The sequence below is a fragment of the Ictalurus punctatus genome, chromosome 7 (genome assembly GCF_001660625.3).
Source record: "Ictalurus punctatus breed USDA103 chromosome 7, Coco_2.0, whole genome shotgun sequence".
Classification (NCBI taxonomy): Eukaryota; Metazoa; Chordata; class Actinopteri; order Siluriformes; family Ictaluridae; genus Ictalurus; species Ictalurus punctatus.
Window position 1 is genome coordinate 16,888,786 of NC_030422.2, and position 25,999 is coordinate 16,914,784.

Here is a 25,999-nt window from a genome sequence, read left to right on the forward strand (position 1 = left end):
TAAAAGGCAAATTTCATTTATAAAAGCCAAAAGTAAAGGTGTATTATGAATGAATTTTCATGAAGACATCATCATGCAGTATCAATTTCTGAATGAAACACCTGCTACATTTTGTATAGAAACTTTTTCAGATGAATGTCATCTGAAAGATTTCTTTCTTTGGCATAGCCATTAATCATTCATAAAAACTGCATTCGTCATTGTAACACAGTGAATGCAATATTCATAGGTTGGAAGTATGTGGTATCTTAATTGTATAGATTCATCCCAGCTATGGTATTTCTGCATTTAAAGTAGTTACACATGGTCCTTTCACATTAACAAAACAAAACAAAACAAAACAAAACAAAAAAACAAAAAAACAAACAAAAAAAAAACAGAAGAAGAAGAAAAAAAGAAACAACAAATACTGAAGACAGCTGTTCTCATTTTCAAGAAGCATACACAATCAAACATGATTAAAAAATGTATTTCACAGTTACAGTATAAATAACATTTCTCTTTTGTTGGCAAGTGAAACAGAATGAGAGAAAGAGAGATGGAAAACTGAACCCTTGTTTTTGCAAACATTGGTAGAATTCTCTGACTGTAGAAGGAATGGTGACTGGCACATTACAAGCAAAACATTTGGAATATCAAAATTCTTCTGATACATTTTGTCCAGGTAGGTCTGAAGATGATGTATGGCAAATTTGGTGTTCAGTGGACATAATTTGTAGGAGGAGTAACCAAAAAAAATTAATTAACATCTAAGATGGTCGACAGAAAGTACACTTGAATTTCAGGTGATCATGTGCATACTCAACATCCTCCAGGGAATTAGAGGAAAAAAAGAACTGTGAATTTAACACAAATGTATCAAATGATATAAGGAAAATAATTAATGTATTTACAGGTATTGACCACAAGGTGGCACAGAGCTTGCTTTACTCACTTTTGTTGCCAGCGGTTTAGACATTAATGGCTGTGTGTTGAGTTATTTTGAGGGGACAGCAAATTTACACTGTTACACAAGCTGTACACTCACTACTTTACATTGTAGCAAAGTTTCATTTCTTCAGTGTTGTCACATGAAAAGAGATAATCAAATATTTATAAAAATGTGAGGTGTGTACTCACTTTTGTGAGATACTGTATAAGTCCTTTGATAAATTTTGTTCATACAGGTCTTAAGATGATGTGAGCCAAATGTGGTGAAGACTGGACAAAGTTTGGGGGAGGAGTAGCAAAAATGGCAATTAGGTGTATTTTAGCACATTATTGTGTCTGACCATGTATGTGTGACCATAGTGATGCCCATCAAATAAACTGTTCAAAGTGTAAGTTACTTTGTAATTCCTTCCAAGTTGCACATACTTCTTTACCACCAGATCCAGATATCACAGCAGGAACAGTGATTTCCATGGAGGTTAGAGGAGATGCTCCCTGCCGCTGAGAAAAGGTTTGACCAGATTATAATCCATCAGTGACAGGTGTACATTAAAATGGCAAGTGATATACGAGGCCTTTCATTCAGCCATCTATGCATAACAGTCCTTTGTCATGTGGATTAGCCAAAACAAGCTTGTCCCCTGCTGATGTTGTATCAGGCCTGTGCATGGAAATTATGATGAATAAACCAATCAATCGAGCTGAAACATGATTATCAAATAACAAATTACTTTAACCTTCATCCTTCACTAGTTGTTCATAAATTGGTTAGTATCAGTTCCCTCCAGTTGACGTTATATTTCCATATACTAGCTGCTGTTGAATATTTTGAGATACTGGATTTTTGATTTCCATAAACTGTAATCTCTTTCTCCAGAAACAGTTGCTCCCAGTAATCCATACATTGTTTTACTCCTTCATCTCCCTCAAAAAACTGTCTCATGACTTCCCAAAAAGTTTTAGGCATGTAAACATAAACCACAACAGTGCCACGAATCTCTTCAATTACCTGCTCTAAATGTGCTATCAGTGCCTTCCACGCTAAAGATACATCAGTCCCAAATATGTCTATGTTCAGCATCAAAGAACCTGCATTAAATGGAACAGGATAGAGTAGTGTCTTAAACATGGGGTTACAGTTGTTTCATATTTCCAAATAAATAGATTACGGCCCACAAATAAATGTAGCGAGATTCACAAAAATTAAACAAAGTCACAAATAAATAGAATGAGATCCACAAATATATGTTGAGTTTCACAAAATGAATTAAATTCATCAAAAAATAAAATGAGATTTGCAAATAAATTGTTTTTTTTTACAAATATGTTTTTTATATCACAAACACAACTCTACCTTGCATTCATTTGTGGATCGCATCCTGTGCATTTGTGAATTCTGAAACATTTCAAGCTTCAAGAGAGCACACAAATCCACAAATAGTTGGACTCCGCCCACAGTCTACTCAATTCAATCAGATATTGGCCACATTGCACTGACCAATCATAGCACAGTCTACCTCCAACCAATCACGTTTTGTTTTACAATCAGGACGGGAACACAGTCATATTAAACCGAACTCGCATAACAACTAACAGCATCAGTGTAACAATATCTAAAAGAAAACCAGCAACATTATTGGTTATAAATGCACTGTTATTATAGATCAGTGGTCTGATGGACTAGTAATGATGGATTCACTGATTCCGTAAGGATTCGTTTTACTGATTCAAACCGGTAACTCCTAAGGTTCCTGAGTCTTTTAACACAGTTTGTTTAGAGAATGTAATGATTAGCCCGTGAATTGGATGACACAGGTCACGCTGTGTTTTGGCAGACTGCCTGTGAGGACAACATTTTCTTGCCAATGCCATATTTTCCCGATACACAGTATTTAAATCTCACCATACTCGATTTACTGTAAAATCACAACTCGGGTTTCGCCGTGGATTCAGTAGTGATGCAGGAAACACCGGTGAAAACACATATATTCCCTTAAAGTATATTCCCTTAAAATAAAGAATTTATGACCCATAATGTTGCTTGTTTTCTTTTAGATGTTGTGTGATGCTGTTAGATGGTTAGAACAACTCTCCTGTCGTCATTTCTCCATTATCGACCATGTTGCAGAGCCTTCACAATATGTGAGTTCCATGTAATATAACTGTGTTCCCGTCCTGATTGTGAATTGGTTGATTGGTTGGAACGAGACTGAGCTACAATTGGTCAGTGCAATGTGGCGTTTATCCGATTGGCTTGAGGAGACGGTGGGCGGACTCCAACTGTTTGTGGATTTGTGTGCTCTCTTGCCACTAGATGCAAGGCGGAATTGTGTTTATGACATAAAAACATTTATAAAAAATAAAAATTATTTGCAAATCTCTTTTTTTAAAACTACTTACATATATTTCTGGATCTCATTGAATGCATTAGTGAATGTTTCATTTTTGTAAATCTCACTATATTTATTTTAATTATGAACCAATTCTAACCACATAAGCCTCCGTGTGTTTCCAGTGTTTTCTCTCCCTCTTGTTTCTGTTTGCAAGTGTGCGTGTCCTTGGATGTGGTGCTCCACTTTTCGCTTTCTGATCGCGTCATTGGACCCACCTGCTTCTCGTCAGCGCCCTCATCGACTTCAGTGCGACCCGCTGCCTGCCTGCTCACTCACGCCTCACTTTCCCCATGACGCTCCTGCTCTCCTCTCCTTGGCGCATTGATTATGCACTTGATTCCCACGCGAGGAACCCGTATTCAAACCCCAACCCGACTGCACATTATCACACTCTTTTCCACACACCCCAGCTTCTACTAGCCCTTAAAATAAATTCTGTTTAACCTTTGGTCCTTGTGTCTGTGTTCTGCGTTTGGCTCTTCTTGTCTGTGTCTCTCATAACAGGTTTCTAGAGTCAACCCAAAGATAAAAAGACATTAAACTGGTGCATTACGCCACTGTGGTGACTGCAGAGGAACCACGTGTTACACACCAATTGTAACGTGGAAATATGCATCTTTCAGGTGTATTGTTACACAGCAATTGGTTACATCACACTGCATCTGCTCTGTAGCATATTGAATGGCTTTTGTTTAAAAAAAAAAAAAAATATATATATATATATATATATATATATATATATATATATATATATATATATATATATATATATATATATGAATCCGTGGATTCAGCAGTGATGGAGAAAATAACCTGGTCAGACTTCCCCCTGAAACTTATTTAACATGCCCATCATTGTCTGGATATTTTCAGATGCAGAGTCCTTGGCACTTTTGATAAATCAGGTTGTGGTCACAATCACACCCTGATCTGGAACAAAACCGTTTTAGTGCTCTATAGTTTAATGTGGTAACACCATTGTGGCCCTGCAATAAATTCCCCTGTCTACTGTTGCAGTTTCTGAATGCCAGCTTGCAGGAATGATGTGATGGTAGACAAGAGTTCATGCTGCCTGCTGCTGTAAGGTAAAGATTATGCATTAACCCACAATGTCAAGGTTATGGTGACAATTTTGTTTATACTGGACAAAGAAATGAGCACATAGAAAAACTCCAAAGTAAACCACCCATAGCTGACTGGATGGTAAGGAAGTAGAACCAAATTACTTATACTAAACTGTCAGTTGATTGAGTACATTATGATTGGCCATAGGTAATGTGCGCCATGCTTTAGAACATCACTTAATGCTCAGTTGAGCATAGGAATGAGCAAACTAAGTAATCTTAATAGCTCTAAATGGCTGGAATGGTGCAAAAAAAAAAAAAAAGGTCAGTCCTCGGGACAAAAACTGCATCAGAGTGGTCAAAGGAAAATCCTACAAAAGCCTAGAAATAGCAATCCTGAGTTGTTGTTGTCAAAGGAAGAAAACAACGCTTAAGTGTCTCATATTACCTGATTTCATTCCAAATACCGACTGTTTTAAATACTTTAATGGATTAATTAAAAAGTATTTTGAGCTTGGCAGACCCTCACACACCTGCACCGTAGAGACGGGTGTCGGATTGTTTCGAAGCCTCGACACAATTCGGCTTCAACAACGCTCTGCGCACCATTACTGAACCAAGGACGAGCATGATATGATACAGACCAAACAACGCAAGACAACCCGTGCAGTGCCGAAAGTGACTATATATACACCAGAGCTAATGAGCTAAACGTGAAATAGGTGAATCAAAACATGTGACTAGGTGTCGTGGCTGATTTGAAACGTAGTCTCTAGTCCTTCTCCGCTATTTACATGACAAAAGTAAACAACTGACACCAGGTTATCACTCTTTACTGATTAAAAAGAATTTCTTTGCACTGATAAGTTAAGGAAATTCGATTGTAATTGTCACCATTTATTTTTGATTAGTAGTTTCATATTGCCACTAAGTGTGGCCAGTGCAAACTACAAAAAAACATTAAACATTTTTAAAGGATTCCCAACAATAAAAAGTACCCCATGTCATTTTTTATCTTTGAGGTCTAGGATTTGAAATTATCATTAAAAAAAAACAAAAAAAAAACAAATAACAATGCACAGAACCATTGTGTGCATAGCTGAGAAACAGCATTAGTGTGGCTGGTCTCACAGCAAGGCTGTATAATCCCAACACATATATATATATATATATATATATATATATATATATATATATATATATATATATATATATATATATATATATATATATATATATATATATGTATGTATGTATGTATATATATATATATATATATATATATATATATATATATATATATATATATATATATATATACATATATATATATATCAGGTAGATGTATATATATATATATATATATAAAAGCAAATCTTTTGATTTGTATCTTGTAATTATTATGCAATTGTGCCAGTGGGGTTTGCTACAGCCTTAGTCATTGGGGAGGCCTATATGTTTTTGGTTGCAGTAGGCATGTTGGCAAGGCTCAAGGATGAGTCAGGTAATCCTATGGGCACCGGAGGAGGTGCAACAGGCAGTAATGCCATAGCAGGTCAACATCTACCTGAAAAATTAATATTTCAAAGCAAATCTTTAGGCTTGTATTTTGTAATTATTGTGTAAAAGAATTATGGTAGCTGAAATTGTTCAAGAAAATCAACAAACTTTAAAATTTACTAAAAACTTTGATACTCAGTGCCCTCTCTTCAGAGCTCTAGCACCTTTGGTACCACTAATACATTTCTTTGTCTTATCATCTCTACTATTTATGACATCTCTTTCTCCAGAAACAGTTGCTCCTGGAAAATCTCCCATTGTTTTACTCCTTCATCTCCCTCACAAAACTGTCTCATGACTTCCCAAAAAGTTTTAGGCATGTAAACATGAACCAAAACAGTGCCATGAATCTTCTCAATTATCTGCTCTAAATGTGCTATCAGTGCCCTCCTTGCTAAAGATGCATCAGTCCCAAACATGTCTATGTTGAACCGCAAAGAACCTGCATTAAATGGAACAGGATAGGGTGGTGTGTGCAGGCTCATAAACATTGGTTTATCATCGAAACAATCAACCATCCAAGTCAGGTTTCGCCTTTCTAAAATCTCCAGGTTGCTTTCTATTGGTTTCAGAGGCTGCCAGTCTTGGATGATGGCACCTCCTGGAAGCTGAAGTCTCAATGAAAGATCAGGTTCCATGAGTATTGACTTAAGCTGATGTCTGTCCTTCAGTACAAATAGTTTTTGGTTGTTGTTGCTGTGCCCATCTGATTTCTCTGTGCTTTCCAGTTTTGCTTTTAGGCCTGAGATAAATCTTTTAAAACTCTCAGCCTCTCCAAACACAGACAGAATAGCCTGAGAGAGAGAGAGAGAGAGAGAGAGAGTGAGAGAGAGAAAGAGAGAGAATAAATACAGAGAGAGAGTAATAAATATAGTATTTGGAAAAAAAAATTAAAAGATGCTGTAATTTACCTGGCAAGACAGAAAAATAAACTTGGAGAGATTTTCAGGTCCTGGGTTGTCAGCTCTTGTCAATCGTTTGGTTGTTACACTTGGGTAAACCTGCTTAACGTAGCAATCAGTCACTCTCTGGATAACTCCAGCCACACCGCATCCTCTTTCACTAGGACACACCCTTAATCCCTCCAACACCACTGTTTGCCCTCCATCAACCACCAGTGCAGAGTCCAGTGCCACCTACAGGCAAACAGGGATTGGCATAATTACTTTGGCAAGCTGCGTGAAGGTGGCCCGCCACCCACAGCAAAATGTCGGCAAAATAGTCTCAATCGTTTGTACTCCGTTTGTGAAATATGACTGTGGTAAAAATACATCAATAATGGCATGATAATTACATAGTCTGCAATGCCTTTTGGGGAAAACTAGAGAAGCTTCTATTTTGCGATCAGTGAATCTTACATTCTAATGGGAATTGATTACATTACTCCAGACAGTTAATAGTACAAACTATTCTTACCAGCTTCCCATTCCTTCTGCCAATTATGACCACTCTGTCATGCTCAGTCATCCAGGTGGGATAGCGATGTGGAAGGTAATCGTTGCCATTGTAGATGTCCTGTGATATGGCCATCACCTCATCATAGTCTTGTGGTCTGGCCAGCCAGAATGTTAGACCATCACTTTCTCCTACAAACTGTGCCTCCATTGCATCGCTGAGGATAAACAGCAAATATTTAAAGCTATATGAGGCTATTTCTCAGTGTTACAGACAGCTAATTTGGCATGTGAGAAAATCTAAAAACAATTTAAGCAGGCACGTCAATGCAAAGTTATTCAGACTAATCAGCTTTGTTCTATGATTAAATATTCCTATCCTGATGGGAGTGGTCTCTTCCAGGATGACAATGTTCTGGTCCATAGAGTACAAGGACAGACAGAATGGTTTGATGAGTATGAAAATGGTATAAATAATCTAGTCAGAGTATTTGGACAGTGACGCAATTTTCATAATTTTGCCTCTGACCAGTATATCAACACAATGGATATGAAATTAAGCAATCAAGATGTGATTGAAGTGTATAGCTTTAATTCAAGGTGTTTCACAAAAATTTTGCATTAACCGTTTAGGAATTACAGCCATTTTTTATATAGTCCCTCCATTTTCACAGGCTCAAAAGCAAATGGACAATTGACCGATAAGCAATTTCATGGCCAGATGTGGCATGTGTTGCCATTATTTCATGACAAATTAAGGAAATAAAAGTTGTGGAGTTGATACGAAGTGTTGAATTTGCACTTGTTAGCTGTTTATATGCTTAATATGCAGTCTCAATATGCTGTCCAAAGAGGTGTTGGTGCAAGTGAAGAAGGCTATTATTAAGCTGAAACAATAGCAGAAACTAGAGATAGCAGAAACTTTAGGAATGGCCAAATCAACAAAGGAATGCACTGGCGGGCTTAGCAATGCCAAAGGGCCTGGAAGACCACAGAAGACAGCTAAAGCTGATGATCACAGAATTATTTTCTTGGCGAAGAAAGACGCTTTCACAACATCTGACCAAGGCGCTTCACAGTACAGATGTGTAATGACCCAAAACATACTGCAAAAGCAAACCAAGAGCTTCTTAAGGGAAATAAATGCAATGTTCTTAAATGGCAGAGTCAGTCACCTGATCTCAACACAAGTGAGCATGCTTTTCACTTACTGAAGACAAAACTGAATGTAGAAAGAACCACGAATAAGCAACAACCAAAGACAGCTGCAGTAAACTCTTGGCAAAGAATCTCAAGAGAGGAAACTCATAGACATGTACACACCCTAATCACACTATTAACGTTGTGTGGGAGTTTTCACTCTTTTTACAACTGTCTAATGACATAAAAACAGAATTTACATAAAAAAAGAATTTACATAAAAACAATTTACATGAAAACTGAATTTACATAAAAACAGTATTTACTTGCATAGAAGTAGAGAAATATAATATATATATATATATATATATATATATATATATATATATATATATATATATATATATATATATATATATATATCAAACTTAAAGCATTTAAAAGATAGATGGCAGAAAAAGTATATGGACTATATGTGGAATAAAGTGCAGATATGTGCAGTTGTATGTGCAATACAATGCTGCGCAACATGGAGCTGTGGTAGTTGCAGGTAGTTGATACTAAACTCTTGTTCTAAATGATGTGCACCTTTTTATATTGATACACTGCTCTACACACTATAGCCAGGTTTAAATATCCTTAGATGTATGGTGCAGTGATATTGAATTTGAATTTTGATAAATGTTAATATTATAATTTACTTTGAAATTTGTTTCTTTACCTCAACATGGCTGATGTCCCTTCGATTATAAGCAGATAATGTTCAGTTGTGCAATGTTCACAGCTGTGGTTCCTAGATGGACTTCACCCATTGGCAACTGTCTGTTAATGGCAAATCTTTGAAATATAAATGACCTAGAACACATGTGAACCATAAACCCCTTTACTATATTTGCTGCATTGGTTGTATGTTCACCTTGCATAATCAAATACAAAATATTAACCACTTCATAGTAACTAAGTAGACAACCAGCACCATGGTGAATTAAAATATTTACAGGCATAGATAAAAGAAGCAAGTTCAAACAGACAAAAGACTAAAGGTTGTTAAAAAAAAAAATCCAAAAGTTTGCCTGAGACCTTTATGAAGATTTGTCACTACTCAGTAGAAACCAATGATATTTATTTAGATATTTTAGCAAGTTGGGTTATATATTCTGGGGTGAGAAAGTATAATCTTATTACATTTGTTACTGTTCACACCTGTGTGGTCATGGCATGTGCTACAGAGGCTTTAATAAATACACCCGGTTCACCTGAAAAAACTGTAATGAAGTTGAATGACTTATGTTCAGTGAAGCTAGTTTGAGGTGTGTTTGTAGAATTGTGCTTCATTTGTTGTAAAAACACCATTGTACTCCATTTAAAATGTAAAGTAATAAGTCCAAAATAAGTCTGTATTAAATTTTGAAAGGAAGTTCTACTTCCAGTGGAGGTGAGTATCATTTTCATGTGTATGTGAATAATTTGAAATAAAAACATTTATGCATCTCTTTTGCAGCAAGTCATAAGAGCAAAAGGGTGCTCTACTAAGTACTAAGATGCTTGCCATGAAGGGGTTAAATAATTTTGAGGCAGGAGAAGTCATTATAAGTTGCATTTTCAGTTAAATTTGGGGAAACCACTTGAAGCATTCGCTTTGTTGAACTATTTCAATTGCTTTTGTTTGATTTGTTCATTGCAAACAGCTGAAAGTCTGTAAATTTTGACAGTAAGCCTGACTTGCAATAGGGGTTGAATAATATTGATTGCAACTGTAATATTCTTAGATGTATATTATAGAAACGATGCAGAGATTTTACACTAGCCCAATGTACTTTGAAATTGGTTTCTTTTCTTTTTTTCCCTTTTGTTACATCTTACCTTTGTCTTACACGAACAAAGTCCCTCTTAATTACATGTAGAAAAAGTTAAAGTAAGCAAATCTGTGGTTTATAGATGGCCTTCACCCACTGACAATTGCACTTCTAAACTTAGAAGTTGTTTATTACAGTCAAGTAAATCATAATTTGCTTGGCTTATTATTATAGTGAAAAGTAAATTAGTAGATAAACAGCTCCAGGATAATTTAAAATGTATTTACATGCATAGATAAATACAGCAAATTCAAATAATACAATGCTTGGTTGAAATGCTAGATTGTTTTTGGTTCACAGTAGGGATGTCACGATACCAGATACAGTATTTGGTACCAATACCACCAAAAGTACTCAATACCAAATTTGATACCACGGTATGGTATAAAAATAGAATAAAAAAAATCAATTAAAAACTCTCGTGGAGGACATCCACGAGAGGCAGAGAGAGATAGAGAGAGAGAGAGAGAGAGAGAGAGAGAGAGAGTATTTTAGTTATCAAACACTGTCTGACAATGAGTGGTGGTGCACTCCTAAACATGCGCGTGCACACACATATACTCTGAATGCAAGCATTAGATTAAATTCACTTATATGGTGGCAGACCATATTAAAAGCATGAACATTTGAATAATTATTAGTGACATTAGGCTGCATTTTGCTGACAGGACACTAAAACACTTGCGCGTATTTGCTGCCCCCATCAGGTCTGGAAGAATCGCAACCTCGGTACGTCCATTAGAATCGATTATAATGCTAGTGCAGAAAAACAAGTACCGTCAGGTTTTAAGAATGTTGGTACCGATTTGGTACTGAAGTATCGGTTCTCATGACATCCCTAGTTCACAGTACCATATCCCCGTGTGTGACTAACTCAACAGTACAAGCCATTTAATTAGGCAGGATATCTGAGAATAAGTCATATGAATTTTGCTACTTGAGGTGCAGTATATGGTTTGAAATTATGTCATAAAGAAAACATCACAAATATTAATGTGAACAAAGCACCGTCATATCTTAGGTGAAATAATGAATTTTACTAGATGGGACAGCATTGCTACACAGATGTACATTTATATACCTAGTGAGGAAAAACAAAAACAAATAGAACTAGAGCATAATCATAAATCATGCCAGTCAGGAGGATGAGAGAAGACACAACAATACAAATGTGTCAGGATCTGGTTTAAGGTCACATTAGACATTTTCCCTTCCAGATAGGGTCCTTACTCAGCATCTCCTCTTATAATTCTTCATGTTCCCTATCATCTGATCCACTAGCAATCCTGTGGGAAAGTGCTGCTAGCATGTTGAGGCACTGCTCATGGTTAGCCTACAACAGATTCCTAAGGCTACTATATCTTTCAGTTTGCTAACACGTCCAATCATTAAATTTTAATAAATATTAGAATCTTTATTATTTACTCTAGGGATTATAATTTACGGATTATAGCCTTACCCCTATCATGTCCCACTTCTTCACATACAGGCATACGTTTTTATGACAAATCAAGAAAATACTGAAAATATAATGACTATAAAGAAATATAAAGAGTTCATAGTTATTTAGGTGTATGGTTTGATGTTATTCTAAACAAAAAAGTAGACCAATCGATCTTGATCAAATCTCTACTGCTTTTAACATATTTAAATCAATATAGCACTAGTAAATCAGAGAGTAGAGATCCCAAGAAATTTATTATTTTCATATACATAACAAGAATAACTGATATAACAAAGTAGAAATTACAATTACATTATATTACAAGGTATTTTAAAGCAAATTACATTAAAACAAGTTTCATGTAGAGTTACAATATTATATAAAACATATATAAATACTTATGATTGTATTTTAGAACATATGTCATACAATATTAATATGACTTGAGAATCTCAAGTAATGATTCAGCATAAAGACCAACATATAGAGATATAGAGCAAAAACATAGTAAATTGCTAGCTATGTACAGTATGCAACTATAATTGTGTGAACCCCAGGGCCAATAATTCCTTCTGGTACATGTGCAAACACTGAAACTTTTCAACAAAGATACAAAGTGACATATGATGCATTATTTTCAATAAATTATGCTGTCACACAGCCATCTTTCCCTGGAACCTGGGGCTTGCTGAGGTCTCAGCATCAGTTTGAAATGACAAGGCACCCTGGTGATTATCTGCGGTTTATATATTTACAGTTACATTCCTAACTCCCCTTTTTTCACCCCTCCTAACCTTCAGGACAGTAAGAATCATATAGCACTGCCAGTCAGCCAATCAATTTTACTTTACCAAAAGAGCTCCTTGATATTTCAATTACAATTGGGATATCTGCTGTCTTGTTTAATTTTCACACTTTCCTCATGAGTTTGAGCATCAAAAGACTTCTCTAAAATCAGGTCAACAACATTAACAGTGTCTGTTAATTTGTGCCAAAAAGCAACTAAGATGCTAGTTGAAGAAAGTAGCGATGATTATCTAGCTAGCTAGCTAGACTTATAAACAAAAAAAAAATTAAACAGAACTTTATACTTACAATTTATTTACAATATTTACAAATTACAAAGATAAATTAAGACATACTAGTGTGTAAAAATGTTTTGGGTGACCTGCCAGTTATGCCAAATCTCTGTCTATTTGGGACAGCAAATTGGGAGCTTGGGAAGGATGCTGCAAGGGTGTTCTGTCCACCAGCAAAATCAGTAGTGGGAACCAAGGTATTGATGCCCATACGAAGGCCATAAACTGGACTTTGTGGCCTAGTTGTTAAATTATGTGTAATGTGGGCAGAATCAGTGGAAGAGGAGGAAAAGTGCATAATAGATTGGAAGAGTCAGTCCTAGAGGAGGTAAAGTGTATAGTAGATGGTGAGGCCAGTCATCCTGTATCAGCAGTCTGTTTGACAGTGAGAACAACAGTCACAAATGTGTTGACTTGGCATTGGCGAAGAGGTCCACCTGTGCCTTGCCTAACCTTTCCTATATCCCATAACATTTAAGAGTGGCTGCCACAGCATGTCTGCATGTCTGGCAGACATCACATCTGGGTGGCAGCTCATCAGCTGAAACCTAATTGCAGAAAAACTGAACTGCTGTTCATCCCAGGTCATTCATTCCTACTTCAGGATCTTGTGATCTCCCTGGACAACTCTCAGATCTCACCTTCTGTCACTGCATGCAAACTTAGGGTAACCATGGACAATCAACTGTCCTTTTCCTCTCACATTGCTAATCTGATACTCTCATGCCAATTTCTCCTTGACAACATCAGAAGAATTTGTATATACAGAGCTTCACTCCTGATAGATCTGCCTCTGAGCATCATCCAACCTCTGCAACTAATCCAGAATGCATTTCATTAACTTCAACCTTCCTAAGTTCTTCCACACCACCCCATTGCTACGCTCCCTCCACTGGCTTCCTGTAGCTGTCCACATCAGATTTAAAACACTGATGCATGCCTACAAAGCCAAATGGAAAAACTTGTTTAAAGAAATTATGCATCTGCACTGCATCAAGCTCCCTTCAATGCTCAGGATGTATTTATTGATAGAGACTTCAAACCACTTCTATAAGTCACTCTGGATAAAGGTGTCTGACAAATGCTATAAATGTAAATTTAATATTTGTAAGGCAGTGCCCTCATGCCAGCTGGCCATCATGGAGACAAGGTCACTTGCAAACATATCTAAAATACATCACATGAGCTAGAATGCAAGCCAGAGGGTTGGTACACAGATGAGCTGTCTGTCCAAATCTCCCTTTAAAACTATTGTGAATAATGGTGTGACTACTATTGTGCAAAGCAGCACATTTGGTGCTGTAGGAGCTACCATTTTAAGAGTGGCTGCCATGGATAGTTTGTCAGTAGATAGCCTGACAGTGACAACTGTGAACTAACAGAGTTAGTTATCCAGGCCACGCCACAGAGTTGTAGGAGAAAAGGTACTATGGAAGCATAAAAAGTATGCTCATTGAGAAAGAAAAGATAAAATGAGACAATTTGAGTCGATCCCCAGCTTTGATTATGACATGGATATTTCTATATGGTGTATAAGTGGAAGAAAGGATGGCTATATGATAGCAGTATTTGTGCCAATACTTCCTCCATTGTGACTTGAAAGTCTCTCAAAACATACACCTACACACACACACACACAACAAGGTATCTAGGTGACTCATACCATCCTTGGCAGTCCAAAAAAATGTATGTACTGTATGCTGACAAATGACCAGTGTCATTTTGGTCCAAATTTATTGGATCACGTGAATGTTGTAATTCATTAAAACACCCAAAGAAGCTCTTATCTGTAGGGTATGTGACATACTCACATGCTTTAAAAGTATTTTTTCTTTGATTTCTATCCACACTGAATCTTTATCATTATTGAAAACAGATCTTTTAAAAGAAACACCATTTAAAGCCACAGAAATTTTAAAATACTGTTTTTGCATTGTAGAACAGCTGTATGTAATTTGAAAATGACATGGTGTACATGGTGTTCACAATATGTTGTACAAGTGGTAACTTCTAGTGGCTAATGGGTGACAATATGTTCAGATACTGTTGACTGGTGATGACCTTGTCACTTCATCTGGGATTTTTGGTCTGTATTCCTGATCACTTTGTGGTAGAGGATTCTCACCTAGACGGTAGTAAATCTGTCTGGAACCAGTCAGGCACCCTTGTGCTGATACCCGCGTTCTTCCTTGGTAGGCTTTCCATAGTCGGCCGTAATATAGATCCTCTTTAATCTTTGCATATAATTTTGTGGGGTCAAAGCTAGAGGGAGAGGGGGTATGATGTACTTCATGTGCCTCTTGAGCTGTGTACATCTAAAGCAATATAGACAACATGAGTTATTTGCATGTTGTTATAAGGCCTATGTGAATGTTCTGTATTGCAGTAGTCAGTATTGAACTGAAGCTAAATCAGAATTAATGCAGATTTTCCACAAGCACACAAATGCATGTTCATGGTAGGCTTACCATTCCTTTGTATTTTTAGACTACTTTTGGTATAGAACAGGTTTTACACTGTTATGTATTGTCCCAGGTGATTGACACTTGATCTGAAATTTTGATTACGTCACATAGTTCTGCTCTTTTTTTGTTTTGTTTTTTGTTGCTTTTATCAATTATTTGTTATCAAAAACCTTACCGAACATGCTGCATCATAAGCTAAGCTTGTTGGCATGAAGAATAGAACTATATAATTACAATATTTGCATATGGGCTTTTTCCATTACTTAATGGAAAATGTTAGTGTTATCTATCTCTGTGTGAACCTGCTGAGCTAGGCAGTGGCCAATAAATTTCAACCACAGTGCCTGCGCAAGAGAAAAAGAAAACAGGAAATACAGATACCACTAGTTCTTTCATCTAAGGTCATTTAAGAAGTAAAACATAACACAGGTAATTATTACTGAGTAAAGTTTTTGAATAAAGTTAGAGTAAAAAGCATGTGTCAAATCTAGTAAGATAGCACAGCTGGAATGCAATGTTGGTTGATTTTATCTTACCTCTGTAAATGTTGATGGGTCTGTATGCACATGCTGTATCTCAAGCACTTGTCTTCTAGGAAAGTATATTAAGTATAAGTATATTACGTTTCCATAATATAGACAATAGAGCATAAATCATATTATATACATTATATACATATACAAATATACACATGTGTATACATTTATACCTAAAAAGAGTAATAAACAGTAATAAAATAAACAAAACAATATATGGTGTGACCACCATTTGCTTTTTAAAACTGCATCAGCAGTACAGTTTTATACCAAAATTGGTTGTTTTTTCTAAGCGTTTGTAAACCTTGGAGAACCACAATTTTCATCTTGAGTTTTACTGACACATTTGCATCTCTTTTGTAGCTGACAGCTACCATTGTTTTGTCTGAAAAGTGGGCTATTACATAATATGTGTATTTCATTACCAATGTACAAATGTTTATGTTTTATTTTTTTTTACTTTTCTCAATAATGCAGAAGTCATAAAATAAACATGTATGACAATTTTTGTCAAAGGGTGCCCATGACTTTTGCACAGCACTGTATGTTGTTGGCATATTAGAATTTGTATTATTATATACAGTTGTGCTCATAAATTTACATACCCCTTGAAGAATCTGCAAAATGTTCATAATTTTTTTTTTAAATAAGAAGGATAATTTTTTTTTATTTAGTATTGCTGTGAATAACCAAAGAATGTGCAGGACCTGCAGGTTAACTGCTTAGGACAAACATTGGACTCATTAACAACTATCACAAAACATAAAAGCAGTCATTGATCATCCAGCTAACAACACACAGTATTAAGAATCAAGGGTATGTAAACTTTTAATCTGGTTGCTTTGTGTAAATTCAGTTATTATTGTGTCTTGTGAACTATATGTAAACATCTGTTATGTGAAATAGCTTATTTAGGGCAGTAAAAAATATTTAGCAGATTCTGATACATATATATATATATATATATATATATATATATATATATATACACACACACACACACACACACACACACACACACACACACACACACACACACACACACACAATCCCAATTCTGAAAAAGTTGGGACAGTGTGGAAAATGCTAATAAAAACAAAGAGGAGTGATTTGTAAATCACAAAACAAAAAATGTATAAAGGCAAGGTATTTGATGTTGTACCTAATCAAATGCATAGTTTTTTAAAGATTTATTTTTAAATTGATGCATGCACCACATTCCGAAAAAGTTGAAACGCAATTTGGAGGGACAATTAAGAACTAATAGCGATGTGACAGGTTGAAATAATAAGGTAATGTGAAACAGGTGATGCAATAATCTAATCATAGTATATAAGGAGCCATACAGTTGTGCAGCTGAAGAAATGCATAATGGGTGAATGGGGGGAAATTCCACTTGCTAAACTTAACCAACAGGTGTCTTCAGCGCCCAAACGCTTAATAAGTGTTAATAAAAGAAAAGGTGATGTTACACAGTCGTAAAGGGTCGATTGTCCCAACATTTTTGTTGTGTGTTGTAGTCATCAAATTGGAAATGGAAGTATATTGTCAAAAACAAATTAAATTCAAGAAAGTAAAACATCAACTAATGTGTTAATAATGTGATTTCATTATAGTACAAGGTAAACTAGATTTTCAAATGCCTCTTTATGTTTGTTTGTTTTTTGTTTGTTTTTTTGCATTTTCCATACTGTCCCAATATTTTCGGAATTGGGGTTGTATATATACATATACACACATACACAAACACACATCATTGTATATTGTAGTTGTACCTCCTACAGAAACACCTCTTGCACATGTAGATAGGAATGGTCAGAAATAAGAGAGAAAGAATGCATCCGAGTGTCAAAGCTCCAAATTGCCCCAAAAAACTCTGCTTTCGTCCTGCTTCATGTGGTTCAGCTGAAGATATGAGCACACCTAGAAGGGTGTGGGTGTACACATAAACACACATGAACATAGCAAGCTGTAAATATTTATTCTGAACAGCAATGTGAAGGCTGAGGAGTATTTCATAGACTAATTAAGATTAATGTAAAAATCATTATACTTTTTATTACTGTATCGCTGATGTCCATACATTGCTTCAGAATGCCTGATGGAAAGGTAACGAATTGACAGCAGATTAGTCCACTCTCATTTAGTGCTTCTTTCTGCAAAGAAAGTTCTGAGGATATCAGCGGGGTTTGTTGCCCCCGAATCTTTACTTTGCCAACGTGCTCAGAGAAGATGTGGATGTCTTGACTAGGGTGGAAGATTCCTAGTTTGGTGTAATTAGAGCCTTGCACCATCTCCCAGTTGACCTGTGTTAGACTCTCATTCCCAGCTAGGACACAGGTCAAGATTATGTTATCTCCCTCCTGACTGAGACTGATAGATATCCTGCTGTTGGAGATGCCTGTAGAGACAGAAATGGCAAATGGTGTACACTGCGTTTTTGCTAGATCTGGACTAGAAAACATTTTTCTCATTTATGGCAATATATTCTCACCATCCACTTTAATGTACACCTGCTCATTTATGCAGTTATCCAAATACGCCAATCATGTGGCAATAGCATAATGCATAAAATCATGCAGATACAGGTAAAAAGCTTCAGTTCATGTTCACATCAAACATCAGAATGGGGGAAAGTGTGAACTCTGTGATTTTAACCCTGGCATGATTGCTGGGACCAGATGGGCTGGTTTGAGTGTACGGTGGGTCTGCAGGCTGAAACACATTGTTGATAAGAGAGATCAGAAGAGAATGAACAGACTAGTCTGAGCTGACAGGTAGTTCATAGTAACTCAGATACGCATTCTTTATAACCGAGGTAAGCAGAAAAGCATCTCAGAATGCATGACACATTAAACCTTGAGGTGGATGCGCAGCAGAAGACCACATCGGGTTCCACTCCTGTCGGCCAACAATATGAATCTGAGGCTATAATTTGCACAGAATCATGTAAACTGGACAGTTGAAGACTAGGTGATCTTTCCTGTCCAGTTCTGTGAGTCTGTGCCCATGATAGCCTCAGATTCCTGTTTTTGACTGACAGGAGTGAAACTCAATGTGGTCTTCTGCTGTTGTAGCTCATCCACCTCAAGGTTCAATGTTTTGTGCATGCAGATATGCTTTTCTGCTCACCATGGTTGTAAAGCGTGATTATATTAGTTACTATATCCTTCTTGACAGCATGAATCAATTTGTCCATTTTCTGTTGATCTCTCTTATCAACAAGGCATTTCCACTCACAGAACTGTCACTCATGCAATGTTTCTTGTTTTTCACCCCATTCTGTGTAAAACGACTGTTGTGTGTGAAATTCCCAAGAGATCAGCAGTATCTGAAATACTCAAACCAGCCCATCTGTCCCCAGCAACGTGCCATGGCTAAAGTCACTGAGATCACAATGTTCCCTATTCTAATGTTTGATGTGAACATTAACTGAAGCCCTTGACCTGTATCTGCGTAATGTTATTCACTGTGCTGCTGCCACATGATTGGCTGACTGGATGACTGCACCAATGAACAGGTGTTCCTTTTAAAGTGACCAGTGAATGCATACATGTATATAACTACTATACTACTAATATATCTTTATTATTAAAAATAATAATGATAATAATAATAATAATAATATCTATTTATAATGTTCTGATATCTAAACCATCTAAACCAGTTGCCAGAATGAAATTTTATATTTGATATTTACTGTTTCTTTTACTATGTATTTTGACTGGTAGTAAATGTATTCTACATCCTGTTTTTTTTTTCAGCAGTTGACTGAAGCAGTTTGAAGGATAACCTCATTGTTTAAAGGATTTCTATGTTCAGCTCATGTTTGATTGCATATCTAACAGTACATTCTGTACTGCAATCTCATGATTCACTAAAATGTTTTTAAAAAGGTCCAAACCTTCATATCTTTGTATGTCTTCTGATACTGCAGTCATGGTCGCCATTTGATCAGTGCATGCATTCTTAAACTAGTTTTAGCCATCTCTGTGACAAATATTTGACTGATTTAGTACTCACATGTGCCAAGGTTCTTGGTCTGAAGTTTAGTTCTATATTCATTAAAATCTCTTAGCAGTTCATATACTAGGAGAAGTTTGTTTTGTTTGACATTTTTTTCTTCAGCATCATAAATACTGAAAAACTAATCAGCTAATTTCTGTTACATTGTCACTATAGGTAAACATTATGTGCTCAAAATCTGATTATAGTAACACTTCGTACAAAGGTCGCTTTAAATAACATTATTTAATAAGTCAGCATGCATATATTAGCAAAAATGATCTGCATGTTGCTAAATCGTGACAACTTCTGTTTCGTTTCTCGAATTTTGCCACAAAACAATTTTAAAAATTGTTAATCAAGATGTTGCTTCATATAGGTCATTGAGGGCTTAATTTTGCTAAGAAATTAACAAAATTTTATGGAGGTGTTATTATTGGGCTTTTTTGATTTATTATTAAAAACAATTAATAAAAGTGTTTGTTGCTCTTAATGGTCTGATTACTTATGGTCTATTAATGCTGACATACATAGTTTGTTCATGTTAACTAATACTGTAAATAATGTCAGACAGCCTTAATGTAAAGCACTGCACCCATCCGTGAACACAAAGCAGCCTCTGAGATTGGATTTCTGTGTTGTGTATGTGTGATAAGTGATCAGACCAGGTCCAAATTCTGTTTGGAGAATCCTCAGCAATCACTGATCACTTTTTATATATTAAGTACTTGAATCTGTGGAAAATGTATCTATTTGTTTGTTTTAAATGTATTTTGATTTTATGTTTATTTTGTAATAATTTTAATATAAAATGAGGTTTGCCCCCTGAGGACATCTTGGTTTTATGAATTATTTGAGCACAATATTATCTATAATTGACCCTTAATGTTAAGCACACCCATTCAGTTATCTTTGTATACACTCACAAGAAGTAATTTAAAAATATACTGTATTTTCATTACCATGAAATAACAACGACTCTACGTCTAATCATACACTTCTTCAAACTGCATACTTCTTTGTGATTTTTTTTTGCGTGAATGTTTTTGCCCAATTTGCCTCCCAGTTTAGTAATTTCCACACATCAGTTAGTTCACAATTTCCTACTGTGCAGTGAATCATTTTTTAAAAATTGTTGATTTTTAAAAATAAAAAAGCAGGCTGTCAATTAAAAAAAAAACATTGCAATGCTATCCTTCTGCTTGTGATAAATGCCACTGTATTTGATTTAAGTGGCATTTCATTTCACTAATATCGCCAAAATTACCTCGCAGCAAGAATCTACCTTAAAGTAGGGTTTTATATCAAACTATATTTCTAGTTACAGAAGATAAAGTAATGTAAATACTGACAAAGGACACTATGAAGAATATTCAGTATCAGATATCCTGATAAAACTGTACATACATTCTATACTATATGTCTGAAATAGATTTTAGGCATTAGCACGTACCTGTTTGCATGAAGGAAACGATGAAAAACACACAGAGAGAATTCTTACTCATGGCTGCTCTTTTACAAAAACAGGCCGTTTCCTCTTTCGTCTCTATTCTGCTTTGCTATGAACTTACTACAGACATGTAAGAGAACAGAAGAAAAAAACTTCTTTGCATATAATAATCTCATAAAATTGGTGACTGATCAAAATCTTGCTTTGCGAGTCTTTTTTCAGTTGTGCTTATTTTCCACTGCCAACTCAAGCATAATTGAACAGGTCTTCAGAGGAAGGAAGTGATGGCAAGTGCTCTTTAACATGTGGGAGTTTCCATAAAGCTTAGGTCTAACCACAAAAGTACATGCAAGAAACCTCTGCTATACTTACAATGTGAAGATGTATAATTTTCAGCTTAACACTGTGAATTTAAGAAGATGTAAGAAGGGAAATAAATGCTTTGTGGTGTGCAACATGTGCTTTCTTTCATGTTGCTATTTTGCTTTTTTATGGCAGAGGAACCCACTGCTCAGTTTAGTTGCAATATTGTGAAGTTTTCTGTGTTTGGATGGTTTTATACTGAGTGAAATGTGGAATTTGTACTTCCTTAGTGTTCCTTCTGTTTATCATTTATAATCACAGACTTTATATACATCACGTGAAAAGTGTATGATTGAAAGCTGTCATGCAGTGCAAATGTGTGAAAATGTGCAAATGTGTGAAACTCAGCCTAGATTAGACACCTAGTTATATTGAACACTACCTAACAAACTAAACACTACCCAAAATTATAACTGAACTAACCCCTTGAGAAAAAAAAATTGAGAAATGGGTAATTTATGGATATTTCAATAACTGAAACTACCCTTCCAAGTCCTTACATTTGTGTGTGCACAAAAACAGGCCAGAAAACACTGATTTCAAAGAAGAGGCTGTTTGTGTTGATCAGGAACATGCTTCTCCCTTCATTGAGCATGCTAATACCTAAATAACCAGATTCCCTGAGTAAACTAATCTTACCTCACTGTTTCTCATTTAATTAAATATGGTCTTTAAAACATGTCTTGGGTGACTTTAACAGATATTTAAATTAGTATCTGTTTCTGCTGTTTGGAATGTATCAGTGCATTCAACAATTCAAAAATATTATTTAAATGTAAATACATTTAAAGAATTTTGTTTTATTTTTACAAAGTGTTTGCTTTACATCTTTTACCACAAGGTGGCAACTGAGCTATACGAGCTAGACAAACCAGCCATGTACATATGTTTAAAGGTTGCACAGTACAAGTAGTATTCATTGTGTATTGTGTATTAATGATGCACAGATACAGATAGAGACATTTACTACCAAATTTCACATTAAACCAGAGGCCATTTTATTGATTTATTGAATCAGTTGCATGCTATAAGACAAGGTCACAGTGTCAAGAGTGCCACCACTCTTCCAGCATCCTGTTGCTTTTTTGCCACTAGTCACTACTAATACCCAGCGGCTCTTTGTTGAGAATTTTGGTTGAGATGGGTCAAATAAAGAAGTTATTCCACTGGTAATGAAAGTGAAATTAGCAGAATAAAAAAAAAATAGAGATAATTGAGAACTCTGCATCAATCAGTAAAACAGTTGTTGTTAAAGGCCTAGCCTCCAACATATACTCTGTACATATTTGTGAAATAAACCACCAAAGCCTAGCTGAACTAAATTAAACTTGGTAATAGAATTTTGCTATTGAGATATCTGATTAGTGAAAGCAGTTTAATAAGATGTTTGTTTAACATTTTTGGAAGTGTCAGAGGCAAATCAGTAACTTGGAGAAGAAAGTGAGACTTGTGAGGGAACGGTTGTTTATTAATGTTAAAGTTATGTTATTGTATTTTACAGACAGTTTACAACATTACATAACTATAAAGAGATAAAATGTATGACTTCTTGTTGGGAAATTGCTTTGGTATAAGAGAAATAAACCGAATAAAAGTCTTTAGGACGTGCTGTATATTTGAAAATTATCAACTGCAGGGTTGGCTTTGTGTCAGGCCACATCACGTCACCTTATCTTTGATTAATTTCTTATATATCGCATATCCTGTAATGTTTAATTGATTATGTAAGATCCTCCTTCATGTTTATACATGCAGAGCAAGACTGGCCAAGTTATACTCTAATGACTCATGTTACAGATGTCACCAATCCCTAGTTGCCCTAATACATGGTTTTTTTTTTGTTGTTTGTTTGTTTTGTTTTAAGAAAGAAACTACCATTTTTTTTATTTCTTTTTTTAAATATTTTTTTTTAACAATGGCATATGTATCAGGATCAAATACTGGGAGTGTTTCAGTTCTTTATTTCATATAGATGCAATTTGTGAATATAAACTTACGTACATTTGTCAAATCCTGTGGCTCCCCCTTGTGGATAATCTTTTGACTGAGTGAGTGAGTTACAAAACAGGTTTATAACATATTCAAGACATGGGCATACACATTCCATGTCTGATTGGCATCCCTCTGCTTTATGTGCTCTCAGGTCTAGAATACCAGTTCTCACCACTCAGACAATTAACTTCAAGGTCGTCTATGTCCGCTCAATCAGTGTGTGTTGCAAGCTATTGATCTTTTAGAAATTAGATAGATAGATGGATAGGGAGATAAACAGAGAGATAGATAGATAGACTTTATTGATCCCACAAGGGCAACCAAGAGAGCAGTCATTTTATTTAACAGTATTTACAGTATGGCTTGTAATACGAAATAAATCTAACTCTGAATTATCCTTTAATTCCATCACTGATTTATTAAGGATTCTGGCCTCATGATCTATCAGTGAAAATGTAGTAGAGCTTAACATTAATACTGACTGTAAATAGGGTTGCATCCCAGATGTCTTTACGTGATATAAATTGCTCTCCTACAGTATGTCTTTAGACCAAAAGCATTTCTTTTTAGCTTGAATCTGTTACTGTCCTCCCCCTGTTTCTCCCATCCCCCACTGCCCATCTGTCTGTTCCATAACAGAGTACAGGGAGGCAGAATAGCTGTGTCGTGACTGCAGGTATTTTGCTATGAGGATGGTGTGGTGTAGTGTTGAACAGAAAAATAGCTAAATAACATTAATGGACATAAATTTCTGCTGTTTTAGTGGGTTTAGATAAAATCTTTACAACCTCAGTTAATATGCCTTTTGGGTCTCTTTAAGACTCACATTCGTTTGTTTTCTGTTGCTATCCTGTGTGTGTGTGTGTGTGTGTGTGTGTGTGTGTGTGTGTGTGTGTGTGTGTGTGTGTGTGTGTGTGAAATAGTGAAAACACAGACACAGATTGTATGGGGATTTGGAGAAGGTTTTTTTTTTTTTTTTAACATAACTTACTTTTAGCCAAGCTCGTCTCTGGTCTCCATTCTTCCTCTCACCCCCCACCCCACACCCATGTTATGTGACTGGCATGGTTGCCTAGGAAAAACCAATGCCAGCTAGGCCAGCTGGGCCAGCTCAGTCCACCCCACCTCCCACCCCCCTAACCGCTTTTACCCTCCAACCTTACTTCTGCACACACACACAGAATGCCTGATCAGTATTTACCATCCCCTCTTGCTGCCTTTCCACTGCTACTGCAAAAGAAGAGGTTTTCTTACGTCTCAGTCAAAACTGTGTAGTTTGGTACTAGTGCTTGATAATAATATGAGAATAATACCATAAGAAAAATGGGAATTATTCATAGTCTATGAGATTCACATTCTGATCCACAGGACACACAAGACATGATGAAGGTGAAATATCAAGATATACATAGGGTAGAATACATCATTAAACTGAATGACTAATACAATTTCTGCTGCTTTATTTGGGGAAGGTAAAGTGTAAAGTGTAATGTGGATTTAAACTGTAGGGCTACTGTCATCAGAGGACAGAGACCTGTAGGTCATCCCCAAAACAACCTCTAGTGGTGGAATGCAACGGGAGTTCAAATTGTGTCAAACTGCACAATTTTAGGTTGTGGGAAAATGAGCTATACGCTATTAAGTTACAAGTTATGGGAAACTATTTTTGATCTAGTGATTTGCACATCACATTGGAAAATGTTACTTATATACGTAATTATACCCATTACTTACAGTAACTAGGTAACAATCTTGTGGATAGGTGAGTGAGATACAGGGCAAGGGAAAAGCTATATTGTGCTGAGTTGTGAACCTCTAACAATGGATTTAATGAGTTTTCATGCATGTCCAGCTGCATTTCGAAACTTCAGTTTACCCACACAGTCACTGCTTACTCTTATTTTAACCTCTGGTCTATTTTGAAATCTGTTTAAGGTCTGGTCTGCAAATGCACTGATAAAAGAAAATATTTAAAAGAAAACTGAGTCAGTAAAATAATTTAAAAGTAAGAAAAGGGGAGTCAGTTGAACAAATAAATCCAAAGCACCCTATTATGTTTAGCTGAGTAATCTGAATACCTCCCTATTGATGTTCTCTATTGATCAAAATGTCCATGTGTCTGTACTGTAACACATCGTCATGCTATGTACATTCACTCAACCAATGAAATGGGAAACTTCTCAGTGAGTGTACTTAGTCTTTGTTAGAGTCTTTGTAGTCCTAGGAAGGTGTAAAAAGTGTTCTTTGTTCTTTAAGTGCATGGTACAAGAAAAAATATTGAATTTGATATGTTTTATACATATTTAAAAACCTGTTTTATCCAGTAGC

General features: G+C 35.8%; 1 protein-coding gene and 1 long non-coding RNA gene across 3 annotated transcripts in view; one reads left to right on the forward strand and one right to left on the reverse strand.

The window, feature by feature from the left end:
• Positions 1–4,319: 4,319 nt before the first annotated feature.
• LOC128632972 (uncharacterized) overlaps positions 4,320–25,999 on the forward strand; it is a 29,698-nt gene continuing 8,018 nt past the window's right edge. The window contains exon 1 of the long non-coding RNA XR_008396674.1: positions 4,320–4,408. This is a non-coding gene — a long non-coding RNA (uncharacterized LOC128632972). The remainder of the gene's footprint in view (positions 4,409–25,999) is intronic.
• nat16l (N-acetyltransferase 16, like) lies at positions 5,755–15,913 on the reverse strand. Of its 2 annotated transcripts, XM_053681330.1 has the most exons (5): positions 15,862–15,913; positions 14,986–15,175; positions 7,364–7,559; positions 6,859–7,083; positions 5,755–6,741 (listed from the first exon to the last, which is right to left on the reverse strand). In XM_053681330.1, exons 2-5 carry the CDS (start codon positions 15,063–15,065, stop codon positions 6,157–6,159), a joined length of 1,086 nt encoding a protein of 361 aa, XP_053537305.1. In that variant the 5' UTR covers positions 15,066–15,175; positions 15,862–15,913; the 3' UTR covers positions 5,755–6,156. The 2 variants fall into 2 exon arrangements, with proteins under 2 accessions (XP_053537305.1, XP_017327668.1); XM_017472179.3 differs by lacking the exons at positions 14,986–15,175; positions 15,862–15,913 and adding an exon at positions 9,203–9,341.